Source organism: Crinia signifera, chromosome 8 (assembly GCF_055691185.1).
Source record: "Crinia signifera chromosome 8, ASM5569118v1, whole genome shotgun sequence".
Taxonomy (NCBI): Eukaryota; Metazoa; Chordata; class Amphibia; order Anura; family Myobatrachidae; genus Crinia; species Crinia signifera.
In genome coordinates, this window is record NC_139224.1 from 125,515,197 (window position 1) to 125,534,822 (window position 19,626).

General features: G+C 42.9%; 1 protein-coding gene across 2 annotated transcripts in view; it reads right to left on the reverse strand.

The window, feature by feature from the left end:
• The window catches only part of PKN2 (protein kinase N2), a 113,672-nt gene that overhangs the window by 38,134 nt on the left and 55,912 nt on the right, over window positions 1-19,626 (reverse strand). For both annotated transcript variants that reach the window (XM_083157144.1, XM_083157145.1), the window contains exons 2-5: window positions 16,763-17,057; window positions 10,914-11,068; window positions 5,022-5,142; window positions 3,185-3,330 (exon numbers count right to left, since the gene is read on the reverse strand). In XM_083157144.1, coding sequence (XP_083013270.1) covers window positions 3,185-3,330; window positions 5,022-5,142; window positions 10,914-11,068; window positions 16,763-17,057 — 717 coding nt within the window. The remainder of the gene's footprint in view (window positions 1-3,184; window positions 3,331-5,021; window positions 5,143-10,913; window positions 11,069-16,762; window positions 17,058-19,626) is intronic.

Consider the following 19,626-nt stretch of genomic DNA (forward strand, 5'->3'; position numbering starts at 1 on the left):
GACAGCGAAGGGAATATTGCAGTTGCCATAGTATTTAAAAGCCGGCAATGGCAGCCTGATTTGCATCTTTCATCGGCCTATTTGTGCCCCAGCTTACCCCAAAGTTTCGAGGGCCGTGATATGCGGGGTGTGTCGCAAATTTGGCCACGCAAAACACTCGCCAGCAATTAAATTCCCCATTGTCAGGGCCAAAAACTAGGAAATGGCAATAATGAAATTAAATATTTGCAGGCCACACAGAAAGTGTTCAAGTAAGGATATGGTTGCCTACTCTCCAGAAATGTTCAAGTCTCCATGAATTAACTTTGGGGAGTCCCAGATTCCCCCAAGGAGCAGGCAGTTCTTACACAAGGGCATCTACCTGGAAAGGAGGAGGTGTAATCAAATAGATTACCATTCAATGTGTTGTGTAAACAAAGATTATTACTAGCAGACTACACGCAACTTGTGCTCAACACATTACACAAATGACCAAACTACATACCTGTATGTGTCAGGGTTTGCAAATACTCGCTATAGCGAGTATTTTGTCCATTTTGGAGCACCAGGGACTCCTTTTTTATGAATGGCTGGGTCCCCTGGGGCCCAGCCATTTCGGCGTGCACGCCGTGTTAATATGTGTGACAAGGGCGGAGGGATCTGCTTCCCCCTCAGTTGTGATGCGACCGTGGAGAAGACACAGCGTGACTTACGGCCGCTTCATACATCTGTTGGGCGCGAAAATGAAAGGGTCCCTGTCACCGCAGAGTCATAGGCAGCAGTGCACGAAAGCCTGCACTGTGCCTCAACAACAGACGGCTGGAGCCAACACCAGAAGCAGCTGCTCAGCAGGGGAACAGAGCTGCGGCTGGTGTGAGGACGGAGCACGAGGAACTGAAAACAGCATTGGGGGCCAGAACCAGGGAGGTGTGACAGTGAGGACGGAGCAGACCCGGGCAGGAAGTAGAGGTAAGAGGGGTGCATGGTCCGTTTAGCAGGCTGAATGGTTGTGTCATGTAAGGGGATTTATTGCTAGCAGGACTCGGGCTGCAGACTTCCCTCCTTCTCTCCTACCTCGCGGTGCTGCTCTCTTGTGTGTCACTGTCACCTCCTCCAGGCTCTGAGTGCTGGCTGTTAATGGCCCACTTGTCCCCTCCTCCGCTCACTGCACGGCTGGCAGAGAGGCTGCAGCTCACAAATTAACTGTTAATAGGCAGAGCTGCCTGTAGGAGAAGAGCCTATAGACTCTGCTGGGATTTCACTAACCCTATCCCTCCTGTTCGAGCTGCCATTACTTTTACAATCCTGATTGGTACAGCACAGGTGTCCCTATTCCGACATTATGCCTTTTTCTAGTATATGTGTATCTTGCTTTATGTGAGTGGGAAAATTGCCAATTGATTACCCCCACCCACAATAGCCACAGTTTTGGGGTGCCAAAATCTATGCTATTGCCATTTGCTCAACAAAAAAAAAAAAATAGGGTCAGGCTGGCCCTTGGTTCAGGATATATATCATATGGAAGAGAGGAGGAGGCTTCTGTATGGGCCATGCTAGGGAAGGGGAGAGGAGGCTTTATTAGGTTGGGACCCAGAAAAGGTCAAGTAGAACCCCGATATTTGTAAGTGAGGGACCCTTAATTTTTGGGGGTTTTCGCGATCACTGTGCGTACACTACACATCAGTACCCAGTTAAAATTAAATGCCAATCTGTTCCTTTCTAAAAAGGATTAAACTCACCTATTGAACCCTACAAATCACCCACATTACTGTCCTAGGGAGGTACTGAATGTTGGCCTCTTTTTCCGCCAGGGGATATATATTGTCCGCCTCCTATTCAATGCTGCCATTTCCAACAGCATTGAAGGCGGATTCCGACAAAACATATCAGACTTTAAAACAAGTTGGAACTGTTTTGTCGGAAACGGCCGTATATAGTCAAATTCAGGGTTGTTTTCGCTGACACTCCCACTTTGCGACACTCAGCATCCAGAACAATGAATTCCAAATGTTGAGTTACAATCAAGCAGGGCGAAAACACCCCGAGATTCCGACTGTTGGGATGTTCGGACAGTCGGAATCCCATATTGAATACCCCACATAGACCCCACAACAATTACTAAACCATCTTGCGCATTATCAGTAAAGTTTAGAATGGGGGGGCTTAGCTTGGTCCACATATGACAGAACAAACACATCATGACTGGTATCTGCCGACTGGATTTAGAGCAGTGGTAGCCAATTCCAGTCCTCAAGAGCTACCAACAGTTCACATTTTCCAGAGCACCTAGATTATACACAGGTGCACTCATTATTCAATTACACATTTCAAAAGATCCACAGGTGGAGCCAATTACTTCATTTGTGATTTATGAGGAAACCTGGAAAACACGCACTGTTGGTAGCTCTCAAGGACTAGAGTTGGCTACCCTGGATTAAGAACATCTCCATTTTCAAGCTCTAGTATTGCACATGTTGTGGCATCACACTTACCAGCAATATCGGGTCAATATGAAGATGTTTGCGTTGCTACAATTTTGCTGGTGTTAATATTTACATCAAACCAGCACACATCAGTACATGTTTTCAAGACGCTCACTTATTGCATTAATAGCACATCAATTAGTAGTCACTAATGATCCAGATATGAGAGGATAGCTTGGTAACTGAAGGCAAGTCCGAGAGTTATCCTTTTAAATTAAATCTCGATCAAATCTAGATAAAATCAGACCGAACATGTGCTAACTTTTATTTAGTCTGTGAATATTAGGAGCAGAACATTTCTAATTCCTAGAAATGTGCTGACTGATCTTCCCTCAGCAAGTAATTACAGAACACTAACAAACAAGCTTTATACTATATCATTGGCTGTATGCTGGAGGTGGGAGGGCTAAACTTTATAATCAAACAGTACTCCACCCTAGAACAATGCCATACCCATCTCACCCGAGACAGGAACACAGCAGCAGCCTCAGCTATATTTTTAATCGTACAGTAAAAGCACATTACTAGGAGACCGTTTCACTATAAATTGAAATTTCAATAGTGCAATACCGTATGCTCCTAAATAGGGGACCATCGTTCACTTAAGTTTTTCCTTTACACCAGGCAGCTTGTGTATAAATATGTCCTAAATATTTGTATTTTCTTATGAGAATATCCCCTCTAGGATGACCACCATCATGTAGAAGCATGAAGACACTTACTTCGGTAAGGGCTTTCCTGTCTGTAACTTTCCCAGAACCTAGCAGCTTCATTACGTTTTTAGCTCCTTCAGCCACTGCAAATTCTATCCTAAAGTGGTGCCGCAATTCTTCCATTCGGAGCTCAAGGGGACTAATCACAGGTTTTGCTGAAAGACATTGAACAACAAGTTATGACAAAGCTTCAATAATCCAGATGGAGGACAGTACAGAAATAGGTGGAGTTCTAGTTATGACCAGTGAAAAACACATTTGTGCCGTAAATGAGAATTTTATTTTATTTTATCTACCCTCATGGAATACATACGGTTGACTGGCAGGCCGGATGACAGGAGTCAGAATACAAACACCGGCATCCTGATGGAAGGAGCCCGACAGGGGCCCGATTAGTCAACATACATTGGTACTTGTGGATTATCACGGCTCCCATCGCATGCCATATATAGTGGCATGCGGTGGCATGCGATTTTTGCAGTTTTTAACGTTTTTACAAAATCGCATGTGATCGCATCGCATGCGATTTTTAACAGAAAAGCATCCAAATGTATTGAAATTAGTATGAAACATGTTCAATGGCCCCCAAATGGCATTTTTGAGGCTGTACCACCCCAACTATCAACGCGCACCCGAAGCGTGGCGAGCGCAGCGAGCCCGCGAGGGGCGGCAGTACGCGTCCTACGACCTTTTCATACCCCCACTATCCACGTCGGCGTGGAGTTGAGAATAGAAAGTGTGGCGAGCGCAGCGAGCCACCAAGCCCGAAGCGCGGCGAGCCCAGCGAGGGGACGCGGACACCTGTGAAGCCCGCGAGGGGACGCAGATACCTGTGAAGGTATCCGCGTCCCCTTGCTGCGCTCGCCACACTTTCTATTCTCAACTCCACGCCGACGTGGATAGTGGGGGTATGAAAAGGTCGTAGGACGCGTACCGCTGCGCTCGCCACGCTTTGGGTTCGCGTTGATAGTGGGGGTGGTACAGCCTCAAAAATGCCATTTGGGGGCCTTTGCACATGTTTCATACTAATTTCAATACATTTGGATGCTTTTCTGTTAAAAATCGCATGCGATGCGATTTTTTCATGTACGATGCCCATCGTGGGAGCCGTGATACTCCACAAGTACCCATACATTTCCCTGCCTGCAGCCTAACCCGCTCATCTCGCCACCTAAACCTGTGGCTCCCGCACAGTCCAACCCTAATCCCGTGTGTGCCTAAACCTAACCTTAAACCCCTGAAGCCTAACCACAAGACACCTCCCAGTGCCTAAACCTAACCACACCGGCCTAACCAGTCCCGCATACTTAGAATGAGGATGGCAGCAGTCTGCCCCCTCTTTAATGTCTGCAATCCGACACCAGCCTTCTTCCCATTAGTTGGCATGCCAGCTCTGCATCCCACTCTCACTATTGCGAAGTGACAAAAGGATTTCCTCAATGCAATGGACAAAGCCTGTTTACTTGGATTATACATTTAGAGGGTTTATGATCTTTATCCTGTTTACTTCTAACTTATATTAATTTCAATATTTAATAACACAATATAACAATGTATATATACATACACATGTATTAGCTATATACAATGATAGCCTTGTTTTTGCATACATAGCCTACTTGTAAGAGGTCACCAATCCAATTGTAAAACCAGCCACTAGTTACCCGCATTAATTTAATTGCAGAGCAATTACACAGAGGATTATGTATTCCCCCTGGAGGAGATTAGAAGAGACATAACTCAGGAATTTCATTACTAAATAGAGCTGAAGAAAGCAGGTCACAGTCCTCGCAGGGTGAAATCTAGTCGCCATGCATTCTAACTGCATAATGTAGTGAGTACTTACCATTGTCAAAGGACATTTCATTGGTCTGCTGCATTGCTTGGAGAATCTGCATGCGTATAACTTCTATTTTTGTTTTGCTGTCCTGGAGCATTTGTTGGGCAGTGCCAAGCAGCTTCCTGTCCTGTGAACACAAAGTGATTTTGAAACTCAAGTGCGGGAGAGAGAATTTAACAGATTTGGGTTTTGATGTTTAATAACCTATGCTAAAAGGTATATCTATACTGCAAATCACTTAGGTGTGTAGGTAAGCCAGTGATTTCAACATACAGGTTGAGTCTTCCAAATTTAACATTCATGGACCAGAGGTCTTTTGGATATTTTATAGTTCTGTATTTTGGAATATTAGTATATAATAATGAGTTATCTTGGGGATGGGACCAAAGTTTACACACAGAATTTATTATTTTTAATAACTGTGTACATTGAACCATCAGAAAGCAGTAAGTCTCCATTGCACTCATAAGATTCTGAATTTCAGAATGTGATGTGGGAGGCTCCACCTGTACAATCTGATGATATACAACTGCACATTGTGGCAGCACATCAAGCAACCCAATCTCTAACAGTATTACATTTGGTGCAATGTGCACGTTCCCCCCCTCAGCTTTTGGGAAAGATCACAGACCGCAAAATATGGAATTTAAAACATTCAGTTACATGAATATGGTTTATCTGAGAGGATCGATTAGTTCATTCTTTAACTTGATAGATCTTCTACAGGTGTTTTACCAGCAAACACATTCATTTTTATTTTATTTATTAACCGTTTCTTATATAGCGCAGCAGATTCCGTTGTGCGTTACAATTGTTAACAGAGATAAAACAAACTGGGTAACAGACAGATACATTCCTTTTCTTATATTATATAGGAGGTCTAACATTGAACCAATGGTTAAAATAATGAAAAATCATGATAGCAAACCGCAAGGTGCTTTTATTAGACCCTTTCTGTGATTACATGGTGATAAGTTACTTTTTGTTTTTACAACAAACGAAAAGGTGGTCACTTTTTTCCCTGTACGCGGAGAGAGATCTATCACATATTTGTCATGTTATTTGACTGTTCGTCCGTTATGCATTCAGACACTGTTGGAGCGATATGGAAGAAAACTATGCAAGGTGGCTTGATTGGGTCCAGATTAGGTTCATGGCCACTAAAACCCCCCAATCCTGACCCCGTGTGCCCAAAAATAGGTCCAATCACCATACAAAATGGGTCAGGGAAGCAAGATATGGTAAAGTTGCATAACAGAGGACGTAGAGGACATGGAGTTTAAGAAAAAAAAAATGTGCTGATCCGAACCAGAGAGGTATATGCCAGGCACACCATGGGCATGGGCACAGTATGCATTCAGACAATGTGCGATGGCTTGATTGGGTCCAGATTAGGTTCACAGCCACTAAAACACCCCAATCCCAACCCAGTGGCCCAAAAAGGGGCCCATCCACTACACAAAGTGGGCCAGAGAAGCGAGATATGGCAAATTTGCATAACATGGAGGGGGTAGAGAACATGAGGTTTAAGAAGAAAAAAAAAAAAACTTGGTGAGATCCGGGAGCCGACCAAAGAGAGGTTTATGCCAGGCACATTACGGGCATGGGGAGCATGTTCAGGACCTTCCGCTAAATAGATTTGGATGAGAACTTCAGATGACACTAGGTAGTCACCTCCTGGGGGATATGGTCATTGAGTCACCACCAAGTATGTCGACAAGCATTAGGTCAACAACACTAGGTTGACATGGGTCATTAGGTCAACCTAACAACCCTGTTGACCTAAACAGATGTCGATCTAAATGCATGTCGACCTAATGACTGTAACAACTTGCTGGTGACCATCTGATCCACACCCCCTCCTGGGTCTGTTGGAAGCTTAAAAACAAGAGAAGGATAAAGTTCAAGTAATGCTAATTTTGCAATATTACCTCAGCTACCTCAGCTAGTATAGTAAGTAGCTGAAGCCCGTTAAGGTTATTAACAAAAATCACAGAAACCAAAACATTCTTTCTCCGTTATAAAGAGCTTCATCCTCACCAAAGCGGTAATATTCAAGTGCAAGATCTGGTTATTTGTGAGGATATCCAAGATGGCAGGCCACATAACTCAAGAGGTTTACAAAAGGACTACAGAATTCTAGTACGCAGTGGACTAAATTCTAGTAAATGATGTGGAGATAAGCGCCTGCAATAGCTAGTAACAATATGGCTTCTTATGAAGTAAAGTCCTGATGTCACATTCAAGGGAACTCGGGAGACAAAATTAATGTTGGCCATCATCCCCCCTCGTAATTACTACCAACACCTCCCAGAGACACCCATAAGCGCCTTTACTACCAAAACCCCAGATGCACCCACCCCTACACCTGCTCTCCCTGTTTTTCACTTCCAACAGTCTAGCACCACCGAGACCAGACATCTCCTCCCCAGCTAAATACCTACACCCTAGAACACAAACACTACCTATTGCTAATCAGGCTCTTACATTATTGCCATTTATACCCCTTTTACACCAAGGAATAACCCAGGTTGGACCCAGGTCAGCCTTGGTGTAAAAGGGGCCAACCCAGGTCCAGTAACACTGGTCTCCTACCCAGGTCCTGACCAGGGTTGAACACTGGTTGGACCTGGGTCGTGGGCGGTGTAAATGGTCCCAACCCAGGTTGGGACATCCGGGTAGTGCTGAAAGGATACCAGAAGTGCTGGACGCCTTTCCACAGTGCGCTGCAGTGGCAAAAGACAGCAGCCAGGAAGGATACAGGCAGTGCACACAGAAATCATAATTGGATGCAGTATCATTTATATTATTATTATTATTTTGGGGGGGGGGGAGCACATGGGAGATTCGGTCTGCTGCTGCAGGGGAGGGGGCTGGGGAGAGCACATGGGTAATGCTGCACCTTTATACCGCTATGTGCGCTTGAGCACTGAATAAAACTTTTTGAAAAATATTTTACTAAATAAACAAACCAACATTTTTCAATGCTAACTGGTCATGTCTTTTAATTTTTATTTAAAATCATTGAGGGAAAGTTGGATGCCAGTTTATCAGTCCTAAAATGGACATTTTTTATGTCATTCATAGGGAAAAGCAGTGCTGACCCAGGTTCAGTGTAAACGGCGCAGACCTGGGTCACAGTGCTGTGTAAATTGGGTATGAAGCTGGGTCCAACCCTGGAAACTCCCGTGTTCAAAGACCAGGGTCCGACAAGGGATTTTGGTGTAAAAGGGGTATTACTGATCCCACATACAACAGCAAAGGCAGCAAATCTCATATGTAGCAGGGTTAGGAGCCAGGAAAATGAGAGAGGGGTCATGCACTCCAGCCCGTTCCCTGTCCTTTTATGTACACTGGTGCAGTCTGCATGCTGGCTATACATCCCCAGGCTGGGGTCACACTCCAAACAAAATGACTACTATGAATGTTAAGAAACCTATGTAGACTGGATAAACAAGTATATCTAGTGACCTTTAATTCAGAGTAGGAGAGGGATTATTGGTAAAGAATTGTTAATGTGTTTTATGTAAAACACAGGCAAACAATGGTGCATACAATGGAGAGAGTGAGACCAACAGAAAACACACACCGAGCCAAAGACCTCAATTAAAGGAACTTTACGATACTATAGGAGACTTCTATGTGATGTTTACAAAGCTAGAAACATTGAAAACAGTGATTGATAACGTTAAATCAAAGAAATATCACTAGATTCTCATGCAAAACTCTGATACATAGGTTACAAATAACTTTGTTACTATAGGTCAATTGATACATGTATGCACTTGTGAGGTTTTTTCCTCAATGTATCAAATTCTTGCTTTGGGTCTCAAGGTGCCCACACACTAGAACGATCTGTCATCTTAAGATGTACGCATAAATTAGCCTTGGAATCTTTTCTCCGTCCTGGACAAAAGGATTTCAGACAAGCGCACATCTTCACCAAATATTTATCTTAAGATCCGATGTGTGTTTCTATTGATCTTTTGCTAAATGTTCTGATCTTACATGATGCATGAAAGATTAAAAAATTTAGCAAAAGATTATGTAAGATCAGAAGATTTAGCAAAAGATCCGCAGTAGCGTGCTTCCAAGAGATCGGCCACTCTGCAGTAAAAATTGGGCCCATTTTTTGACGATCGCCAAAAATATATATATATATTTGTTCTAGTGTGTAGGCACCTTTAGTTTGTCTATTGTGGTGAACAACTGCCCTGTAAAGGGTTAAGGAGCTGTTCAGCCTCAGAGAGAGAGTGCTTTGCAGCCAGGTAACAGGACCTGGGTTCACTGCAAAGCCAGAAATGGGTCTCTGAGGCATGTCTGGGGGCGACATAGGTGGGCTCCCAGGCACAAGGCTCCAGTCCTGGTTTTCAGACCTGCACAGCCACAGGTGGGAAATGGGCTAATTGCATTAGAAGGGATAAAAACCTTACTATGGTGTTGCTGTTCATGGTGCCTGATAGGTACAAGTAAGTAGGGACAAGTATTGTAGCACAAGGGACTTGGACTACCAGTGCCCATGGACAAATACTGTAATTTGCTTTATATATATCTCCTCTGATGCTTGCTAGCAATTTTGTATTCTAGCTCTGATATCCAGACATACTGTAATGGATTCTTAGACTCAGCATATATTTCATTATCAGCCATAATTTACCACCACGGAACTGACCCCTAGGTTTCAGCCATATACAGGACTTTAGAGGCAAGTGTATATATTTTTACATATGGATAACTGAAACATGTACCCTAGTGTAATCAATACAGCAAAATATTGAACATTAGGTTTGTTATTTTTTTTGAACGCCAAACAACATATACAGGTTGAGTATCCCGTATCCAAAATGCTCGGGACCAGGAGAATTTTGGATAACGGATTATTCCGTATTTCGGAATATTTTAATATTTCAATGATGTTTTTTGAAGTATCTTGCATTTATGCTGTATAAACACATAATATACACACAAATATATTTTATTACCACATAAAATACACACAAATATATTTTAATTGTTCAAAAAACAAGGTTTCAAAACGTGAAACAAAATGTGTGTACTATCTCAGCACTGAATTTGAATGCCAAGCAATCATTGTCTTGTACATATATAGTGCCAGTTACATATCATGTCCCCAGTGATGCTGTTACAAATGTCCCCAGTGAGTTTTTAGCAAAAAAAAAAATTTTTTTTCACTTTCTGGAATGTCCGTATTTCGGAATAATTCGGATAACGGATATTCGGATACGGGATACTCGACCTGTATTACATCATTCAAGCTAGTGGGAAAAAAAAATCAAAGGTTTCCCAGAAAGTTGGGCAACTATCATTCAGTGTAGGGGAAAAAGACATAAGTAGGCAGACCCTACTTTTGCCCAAGATGGTGGGCAGTGTATTTGCTATGCTGGTGATGGGAACCCTGCTGCAGTCATGTGCTGTGGGATCACCATCCTTATCTGTCCTGGAAGAGATGAGCTAGGCTATGCTTCATTGGCCGGATTCGAAGAGGGAGCCAACAAGCGCAGGCTGGAGTGAGAGGACACTGGGATGATGCCAGAGGAGCCCCCGTCCAATACAGGAAGCTGCTGGTACCCGTGGGGTGCAGTGGAGACTTCTAGAGGACAATGTACAACCAGGATGGGGCATGGATAACTGCAGTGACAGCAGGAATCCCAGCACTGGGAATGTATACGGCCAGGGAGAGGAAAGCTGGACATAGGAGAATAGACTGGGGTTAGACAGGTACGTCAGGAGGGAGAGAGGACAGGGCATCTGAGGAGGGAGAGAGAAGCTGGTGGGCAAAGTCCAGTGGGACCCCGAAAACTGTCCTAGTCTCTAAAAAGGAAAGCCATCCTTTCTGAAGGCAAAATAGGGAGTACAATTCCTTTATCTTCTACTTACTTTTGAAGGCCCATTAGAATAGGTTTGAATCATGTTCTCTGCTCCCTGTTTCACTTTCAGCTCAATGTCTAACTGCTTCTGTAAAGCGGTCAGCCTTCCATTGTTCGTAGAGGAGCCGGAGTCACTTTTCGGAGTGTCTGGTGTCTTGGGACAATCTGTAAAAGGACATAACAAATGTGTTGCAGATGACATACATGGTCTTCATTGATTCAATCTGGCAGTTTCTATTTGCTGTAGACCTCAACTAAGTAATAAACTAACAAATGGGTAGATGACCAGGGTATATGGATGGTAGACAGTCAATGAGTCGACACCAGATGGTCAACAGGGTTTTAAACTGTGTAGATCCTCTTGCAGCCTGTTATTTGTCTATAACTTTTCCAACAATTGCTTGCAGCATTTCCTGCTTGTTTCTGTTGTACGGCCTAACCTTGTCCTTTCAAAGCCTGCTGCTTCATGTCCTGTAAATCCAACATGTCAGTGAGCGAGTTTACTTTCTACTTATTGGCTTTCTCATTTTTAAATCTATCCATTGGGTGTAGATTAAAAGATCGACAGTAATTAGTCAATAGGGAGACACCAGATGGTAGACTGGGTCAAAAGGTCAATACGCAAATGGGTAGACCCAGAAAAGGTAGACATGGTGTTTCATTATTTTTGGGTAAAGCTGCGAAAGGGAACTGTACGGATCAGGATTCAAGGGGTGGGGATGGGGATATAAAAAAAAAAAAAAACATGTTCTGTGTCAACAATTTGCATGTTGACCTCTTGACCCAGTCTACCATCTGGTGCCTACCTATCTACCTACTGCTTATATTACTGTTGATCTTTTAATCTACACCCAGAGGAATAGAGATAAAAATGTAAGAGCCAGCCAATAAGTAAAAAGTGAATCCGTTCAATGACATGTTGGATTTGCAGGAAATGGAGCAGCAGACCGAATGGGAAATCTTATGTGTCTTACACATGAGGCAATTTCAGGACATTATCTAAGCGTTCTGACTAAATTTGACTAGATCACTTAGAAAATGCCCCCTAGATCACTTTGTGTGTAAGAGCCATAGCGATACTCAGCCCCGACAATTAAGATCCAGCATGCTGGATAAATCTAGTTAGATCGCTGACACATCGCTGTGCAGCTCCCTCAGATCACTCAGCCAGCTCTCTACGTGTGCAGGCCCCATTACACTATACAAACAGCAGCAAGCAGAAACTGCTGTGGGCAATTCATGGAAAAAAGTTAAACAAGAAGCAGGCTGCAATGGGATCCAGAGCAGCATAAAAGCCTTGTTTAAAAAGGTAAGGTAAAGGTCAATTAGTGGGCAGACTGACGGCACAATGGGAAGTAGGAGCATGTTCTGCAGATACTGAGCCAATGAGACAAAGCCATAATGCTGTATTATTTAGCAGTTATTTATACAGTGCACACATTACACAGCATTCTACAGAAAATACTTAGTCATTCAGACAAGGCTCTGCATCAGTGGAGCCATCAGTATAGATTCCCTGCCACATGGACAAGACAGACACTAGGTTATTTTTAAGTCAGAAAATAATTAACCTATCAGCATATTACAGAATTGTGGTGACACTATAAAGATACAGAACCCCACCAAAGTCTCACCTTGCATTAATAGGGGCACTACAGCAGTGTGTTTCCAGCAGCCTGGGAATACCACTTCGCTGTGGGTAGCACATTGGGTGCATTTCTAAAATGTTCACAGGAGATCTTTTACACTTGGGCCTCAGTGTGCCGGAGGGGTGTGACACTGGCCACATTGAGGCTTTTTATTTTAAAGCAGCAAATCATTTATAAGGCATGGTTTTGCTTAGTAAAGGATTGCCACTTTAAAGAAAAAAAAAATTGCAAGAGTTCCCGCACCTCAGACGAACTCTGGTCCTATTACATATGCCCCTTTATTCCCATTACACACCACATACAGTGGACGGATTATTTTAACCATTATTGGTGCTTTAAAAAAAAAAAAAAAAAAAAAAAAAAACACCTTAAAAAAAAAAAAAAAAAATCATGTAAAAGCTATTGCAGTGAAAAATATATAGGTGCGTATTAGTAGCACATCAGACCAGTGTACTTTTTTTTTTTTTTTTGCATAGACAAATATAACAAAGTAACCTGCCCCATAGGTTTGTCCTGCCCCCAGGAAACCCCACTACTCAAAGGGTTAAGGCCAACAGTTTATTTACAAATAAATAAAGCAAATAAACAATACATAACAATGACATAAGCCAGTGGTTCTCAAACTCGGTCCTCGGGACCCCAAAACTGCTCGCGCTTTCCAGGTCACCCAACAGGTGCATTCATTACTGACATTTTAAAAGATCCACAGGTGGAGCTAATTATTTCACTTGATTTTGTGAGGACACCTGCAAGACATGCACTGTGTGGGGTCCTGAGGACCAAGTTTGAGAACCTGTGACATAAGCCATGTTTAAGCATGTCAACATACTGGTGCACTTTGGTTCATTAAGGACATAGAAAAGCTCAGGGTCTGCACGGAAACCGCAGTGCTTTGGTTGATCAGAGGGGGGAGGGGTAATTTCAGCTTGCCAAGCTCATGAGGTGAGAGCTTAATTGCCGGCTTCGGCAACCAGGAGCGCCTTAACAGAAGTAAACTAGAACAGATCTGTTGGGCGCCCTCTAGTGGCTGCCAGCACTAAAAGATTTGGTACTTATGTTAGTTGGGTGCCCAATTAACATACGTACACTTGCGCAAGAAAATCTCATTGCGTGTCCTGTTTTAGTACCGTACGATCCGTGCGATGCAATGCGATCCCAGACCTTTATACGCACATATTACTGATGTATGCATTTCAAGTAGCGTAACTATGTTTTGTGAATAAACTTAAGCTAAGTAAATAGTGTAGTCAGTCAGAAAGGGGCGGCGGAACGAGTCCTCCTGAATTTTTCATACCCCCACTATCCACGTCGGCATGGAGTTTATTTCATATAGTGTGGCGAGGGGAAGCGGATTACTGTTTTCCGCGTCCGCTCGCCATGCTTCGGGCTAGGTGGCTCGCCACACTATATAAAATCAACTCTACGCCGACGTGGATAGTGGGGGTATGAAAAGGTCGGGAGGACGCATTCAGCTGCGCTCGCCACGCTTCGGTTTGCCATGGATAGTGGAGCAACGCCGCGCTTGCAATGCTATGGGGTGGTGTGGATACTGGGGGGGGGGGTTAACTATGGGGTCGTATGGATAATAGGGGGGGTACCTACAACAGGAGGGAATACATTATTTAGTAATATCGCATTACACGTTTTAGTATCATAAAATGTGTGCTGAACAATGCGATGCGATAATAGCGGGAAAAATAATACCGGCGAAAAAATACATTAAGTAGTAATATCGCATCGCACGCATAGTGTGACACTAGAAGTGCACATGCGATGTGATTTCCTTACGCTGAATAGCCCACTAAGCAAATAGCTTAGTGGGCACCCAACTAACATAAGTACCAAACATTCTACTATGGCTCAAAGAGTGATCTGCACAACCAGTGTTCGCGATGGCCAATCATAAAACATGATGACAATCCAAAACACAACGTTTATTCTTAGTTAAACTGCATTTACGATGAGGTTACATTTTATCAGCTATTCCGTCTACCAACCTAATAAAAAAACTAGATAACTTCCGAAGCTATAATAATCTGTACGATTTGCCCTCCCATAACCCTTCAACAGTCAAATAAATTGAACTGGATGTTTATACAGAACTCCGTATAAATAATACAACCAGACTTGTATCTGTAAAATTTGCCAAATTTCGACATCAAAAGAATGTGTACATGTTCGGACTGTCGACAGTCACTATGTCAACTGGTATAATAATTTGAAGGTGTCAACATGTGGGTCATTTACATTTTAACCACAATCAACATGATGACACTTAAGCATGATCTTCAGCGAACATTGTGGTGCAATGCATACTGCGATGTGTGCTGAGTGATCATGCTAAGCGGTGCTATTAATTATAGGTACGGCCCTGCGTTCTAGCAGGAAAGTCACTGCAAGCACTGGCTTTCCCTTCAGGTGATAGAACTGCGCTGGACCACGCATCACAGTCGCCTGGGACTATACACATGGGAGTGATTAGTGTTCTAGTCAGATCATTTACAGATGGGGCGGAAATTGCCTCGTGTGTATGCCCCTATAGTGGTTGAAGACAACATGACTGCGTACGGTCTCCAGAATGATGTGGTTCAGTTATTGCTCTCTTGGAGTCAGATTGTGTGTTGGACACAGCCCAACTGTGCCAGCCTACTTCTGCATCATCATCATATAACAAACAAAACATAATTCTGCATTACATACACATATCGATCTATCTATCCATCCCTCCATCTATCTAAATAGAGATAGATAGTGATTGTGAAGCACTCTGGATAAAAAAATACTGCGCCTCGGTGCCTTCCTATATTGATAATACAACAGGATTCTCCCTGCCAGACAGGGCATAGAAAGAAGAGGCGGCACTCCCCGGTCTTAGGATAAGTGGATCCTTTATAATTATAATTCCAATGTCATCGTCAACGTTTCATGACCAGCAGGTCTTTTCATCAGGATGTGCAAGTAGAGTGCTGTGCTTTTTAAACACTGGTACAGCACTACAGTATATACACTTTACTTACACGTCATGATGAAGTAGTAACGGCTTTTGCAAACCCACCTAAACTCCATCATTATAATGTCTGGCTGCATTTATATGCTCTACATAGCAGCGGTTATATTCTGTTATCAGCCGTTTCAGAGATATATGATGCTGACTGTTGTGACCCCCAATGGGATAACTGTCCTCTGGCTTGGTAGGATACATCAAGTTTATTCTGTCACCCTAAAACTTGTGTATGTATTTATGAATTAGATTAGATGGACTCCAATCACCTTTAAATCACAGACTGGGTAGACACAACACTACACAATTTACCTTGAACCAGGCATTCCCAACCACGGTCCTCAAGGCACACTAACAGTGCAGGATTTAGTGATATCCAGGCTTGAACACAGGTGACTTAATTAGCACCTCAGATATTTTGATTTAACCATCTGTGCTGAAGCCTGAATATAACTAAAACCTGTCCTGTTGGTGTGCCTTGAGGACCGTGGTTGGGAATGCCTGCCTTAAAAATACTAAAGAAAATAAAACCTGCACTTAAGTTAAAACTGCAGTACCACCTACAAAGTAGTATGGTACCAACTTGACATTGGTACCGGTTGACTCACTGACAGTCGGGATTCCAGTGGTCGTTTCTCTGACAACGGATTCCTGCCTGTCAGGAGCCCGGCAGTCAGAATCCCAACTTACACAGGCTATTTTTTTCACACGGGGCTCCATGACTCCCATAGCGGGAAAATAAAATTGGTGGAGAGTGCAGCGAGCCAACAAAGGGGTTGAATGCACTTGCCCCTCTGTCAGGCTCCTAACAGTCAAGATTCCCATGTTCGAGAAATGACCATCTGAATCCCAACTTTCAGAGTTATACCATACCCCATGACACTCCCCCCAGCCAGGACCCCAACATCAGCTATTTGCAGCTGATCATCTAGAAGCTTTTGGCACCTGAAAAAAAAACCTAAACCAAATCTTTCATGCGCACCATGTTCAATTGGCGATGTTGTGCCGCTATACGGTTAACCGCTACGGACTTTTCCTGTGGGATTAGTCATCATTAATAACGCCTGCACGTTACACAAACCTGACGTGAATGTACCATAAGCTACCACAGTAGCAAACTAACTATATACAGTTTATTTCCTTTAGGTGATCGTGCAACATAAAGAACCAGAATTCCAACCGCACCAGCAATACAATGGCATAACGTACCTGGTAGATCTTCCGCTTCTCGTACAACGATATGTGCATTCAGCTCTTGCAGACTGTTGTGTAGTTCTTCTAGTTTCTTATTTGACTTTTTCAAAATATTATCCACATAAGCCAAGTTCTTTTTGTCCGTGGTAACCTTCCGAAGGTTTTCTGCTCCTTCTTTGATTTTAAGTTCTTTTCTAATTTCACGCTTGATCTGATCCTTTATTTCATCCAAGTTTGGCTGTGACAGAGGGTCAGTGAAGTCTATTTTCTGATTAATACCCATGCTGTCAACTATGTGGCTTCTGGGCTCCTGTAAAATTAAATAAAGAAAAAAAAGTCATTGACCACACACAAAAAGACGTTTAAAGTTCTCAAGAGTATATTTGTAAGCTGGTGTGTGTGTTCGTTTGTAAAGGAAAATAAAAGTTACTCTTCCGAATTCCAATAGCAGTCTCAGTGGACAAGGTTTGCTAATCTATTTCCAGCGGGTATAGGTCATTAAATCAACCAAATTAAGGTAGTTTTTAGGTCAACCGCAGAAGGTTGATAAAGACAAAACGTTGACATGCCTAAGGTCGACACATCCAATGAACATATAGCTGACCACATGTTTAACCCTTTGAGGTCCGCAGCAAAAAAAAAAAGTTTATTACAAATGGATTTCTCAACGGTTTGGTAGAGGCCTATATCTCAAAAACTGTGGGGCCACATTTAAAAAAAAAAAAAAAAAAATTATTGATTGTCGTTGGTTGTTAATATTATCCTCAGTGAATAAAAATGCAAAGAAAAAAATTTATTTTGCTTTTTTTTGTGGAGCGGACCTCAAAGGGTTAAAGATGTGGGTTAGCTAGTTGGGTGAAAACATGGACCCAAAAATGTGAAAAACCCATGTTGACGATTTCACAGTCGACCTTTTCTCAACCGAATGCATGTTGACTTTTTTCCTGTCTTGTCGTTTTCACTGTCAACCTAATTACGATCTAATAATCCATACCCATTTTCTCACAAATAGCAAAAAAACAGGCAACTGTCATACAGTACATAAACATTCGCTAAATCAAGAGTTGGTTCATCTGCTTTCCTGCATTGGGAGCAGATGTCGATTGTCGTTTGTTCTCATACATTACCAAATTCTCTATCCAACTGGCCAACTACTTGGCTGGATGGAAGGATCATCTTTTGATGTGTAGCCACCTGTTGTTGGCAACAATCATAGGAACCTTGCTGTAAACATTCCCTTTGCAAAAATTAACTTCAAATGTGTCCTTATATACTATAGCTGCAGTCACGCCAAACAGCCCCTCTAAGGGCCAGGTCCCATGCAACTCTGGTACTATTTGAGCCTTTTACTTGAAGGAGTGTCTTGGGCACAGTGCAACGCAACTAGCATGCACCAGGACTGTGCTGATTCATTTGATAGGCAGCACTTTCATATCTGTGTGCTACAGAGACTGTATACTACGTGCTACAATGCAGCAGCAAAGTTCTCTTGTGCTTGGTATACAGACTCGGTCACACAGTATAAACATAGAAGTGTCACATATAAAATGAATCAGCCATCGCCTGGTGCATCTTTATTAACATTGCAACTAGAGGCCCAAACACCTGAGCTGGCAATCCACCGACCCCAGCTGTTCCGCTGATCGGCAGGCAGAGGGGGATCAGGGATATTTAGCATGTTAAAAGTCCTGATTCCCCGATAACCCCGGGACTGTAAATAAGGATTTTTACACGTTTGATATGCCAGATACCCCCGGGGTATCGGGGGATTGACAGGAGGGATCGGGGGATTGCCCAGATACATGGAAAGTATATGCAGCCATCTCTCAATAAGCATAGCAAGGCTAGTTGTAGGAGGACGCATTCTGTAAGTTTGTAAGGAACAGTCTCTGCCCTAAGACATCCTTTATAAAAGGCTAATGTTGCTCTTTACCTCTATGGGAGAGAATTTAAGTACTATGCACGCTGGCGGGCACTAGATGGTGACCGAAGCAATTCAACTGTCATGGCCATAACCAACCGCTGGCGTAGACATTAACGTTATGTTGTTCCGTCATTCTGACGGGATGGTAACTAGTAACATATGTATACTGTGCAACCTCACTCTAGGCTGAGCTAATCTATTGTTCTATGCAATGTCAACTAACCGAACCGGAAGATACGTTTCAGTGAAGGTGAAGTACCCAATAGAATTAGCACTAGCAATGCTACCAGAAGAGAGTATATGAGAGCATTCCATGAGCAAGCATGGCCACCCTGCAGAGTCTGACGTTCCTAGCACCATTACGCTCGCACTCATATGAAAGATCACCTGTGCTATCACTACTCTGATGTGGTGTACCTTCTAGAATGCAGCGGCATAGAGTTCTCTGCTACTACATGTGTACCTTTAGTCATCCTTCAGTCCTAATCAACCAACACGCACTAAGTGCAGCAGGTGTACATATAAACATGATCTTAACATGATTCACAGAAGGCGTGAAATCAGCATCACAGCCCGAGCCTATTGTTCAATTCATAATATACTGTTACAGTTGTCCACAAACAAAACTATGGTGTTTAACAAGAATTTTCAGTCCTACCACGTTTATCACTTTGTAAAGAAAAATACAGAGGTGATCACATCTCAACACAGGAAAGCTTAATCGTCCTAATGTGGGTGGTCACAACATATTATACGGTCAGCTGAAATGCACGGCCATTATTATTGGGTGAACAGCTGATCCAACACAACATTAATAATATTGCTTTATTCTCTAAACCGCTGATGAAACCTTTAATGAATAATTAATACGTATGGATCTCATGTCCAAGGTTTCACATTGCACAGTGTAGGCTTGCTTACATTTTGCCTAAAGCAGCGACTGAGATGTCTCAGG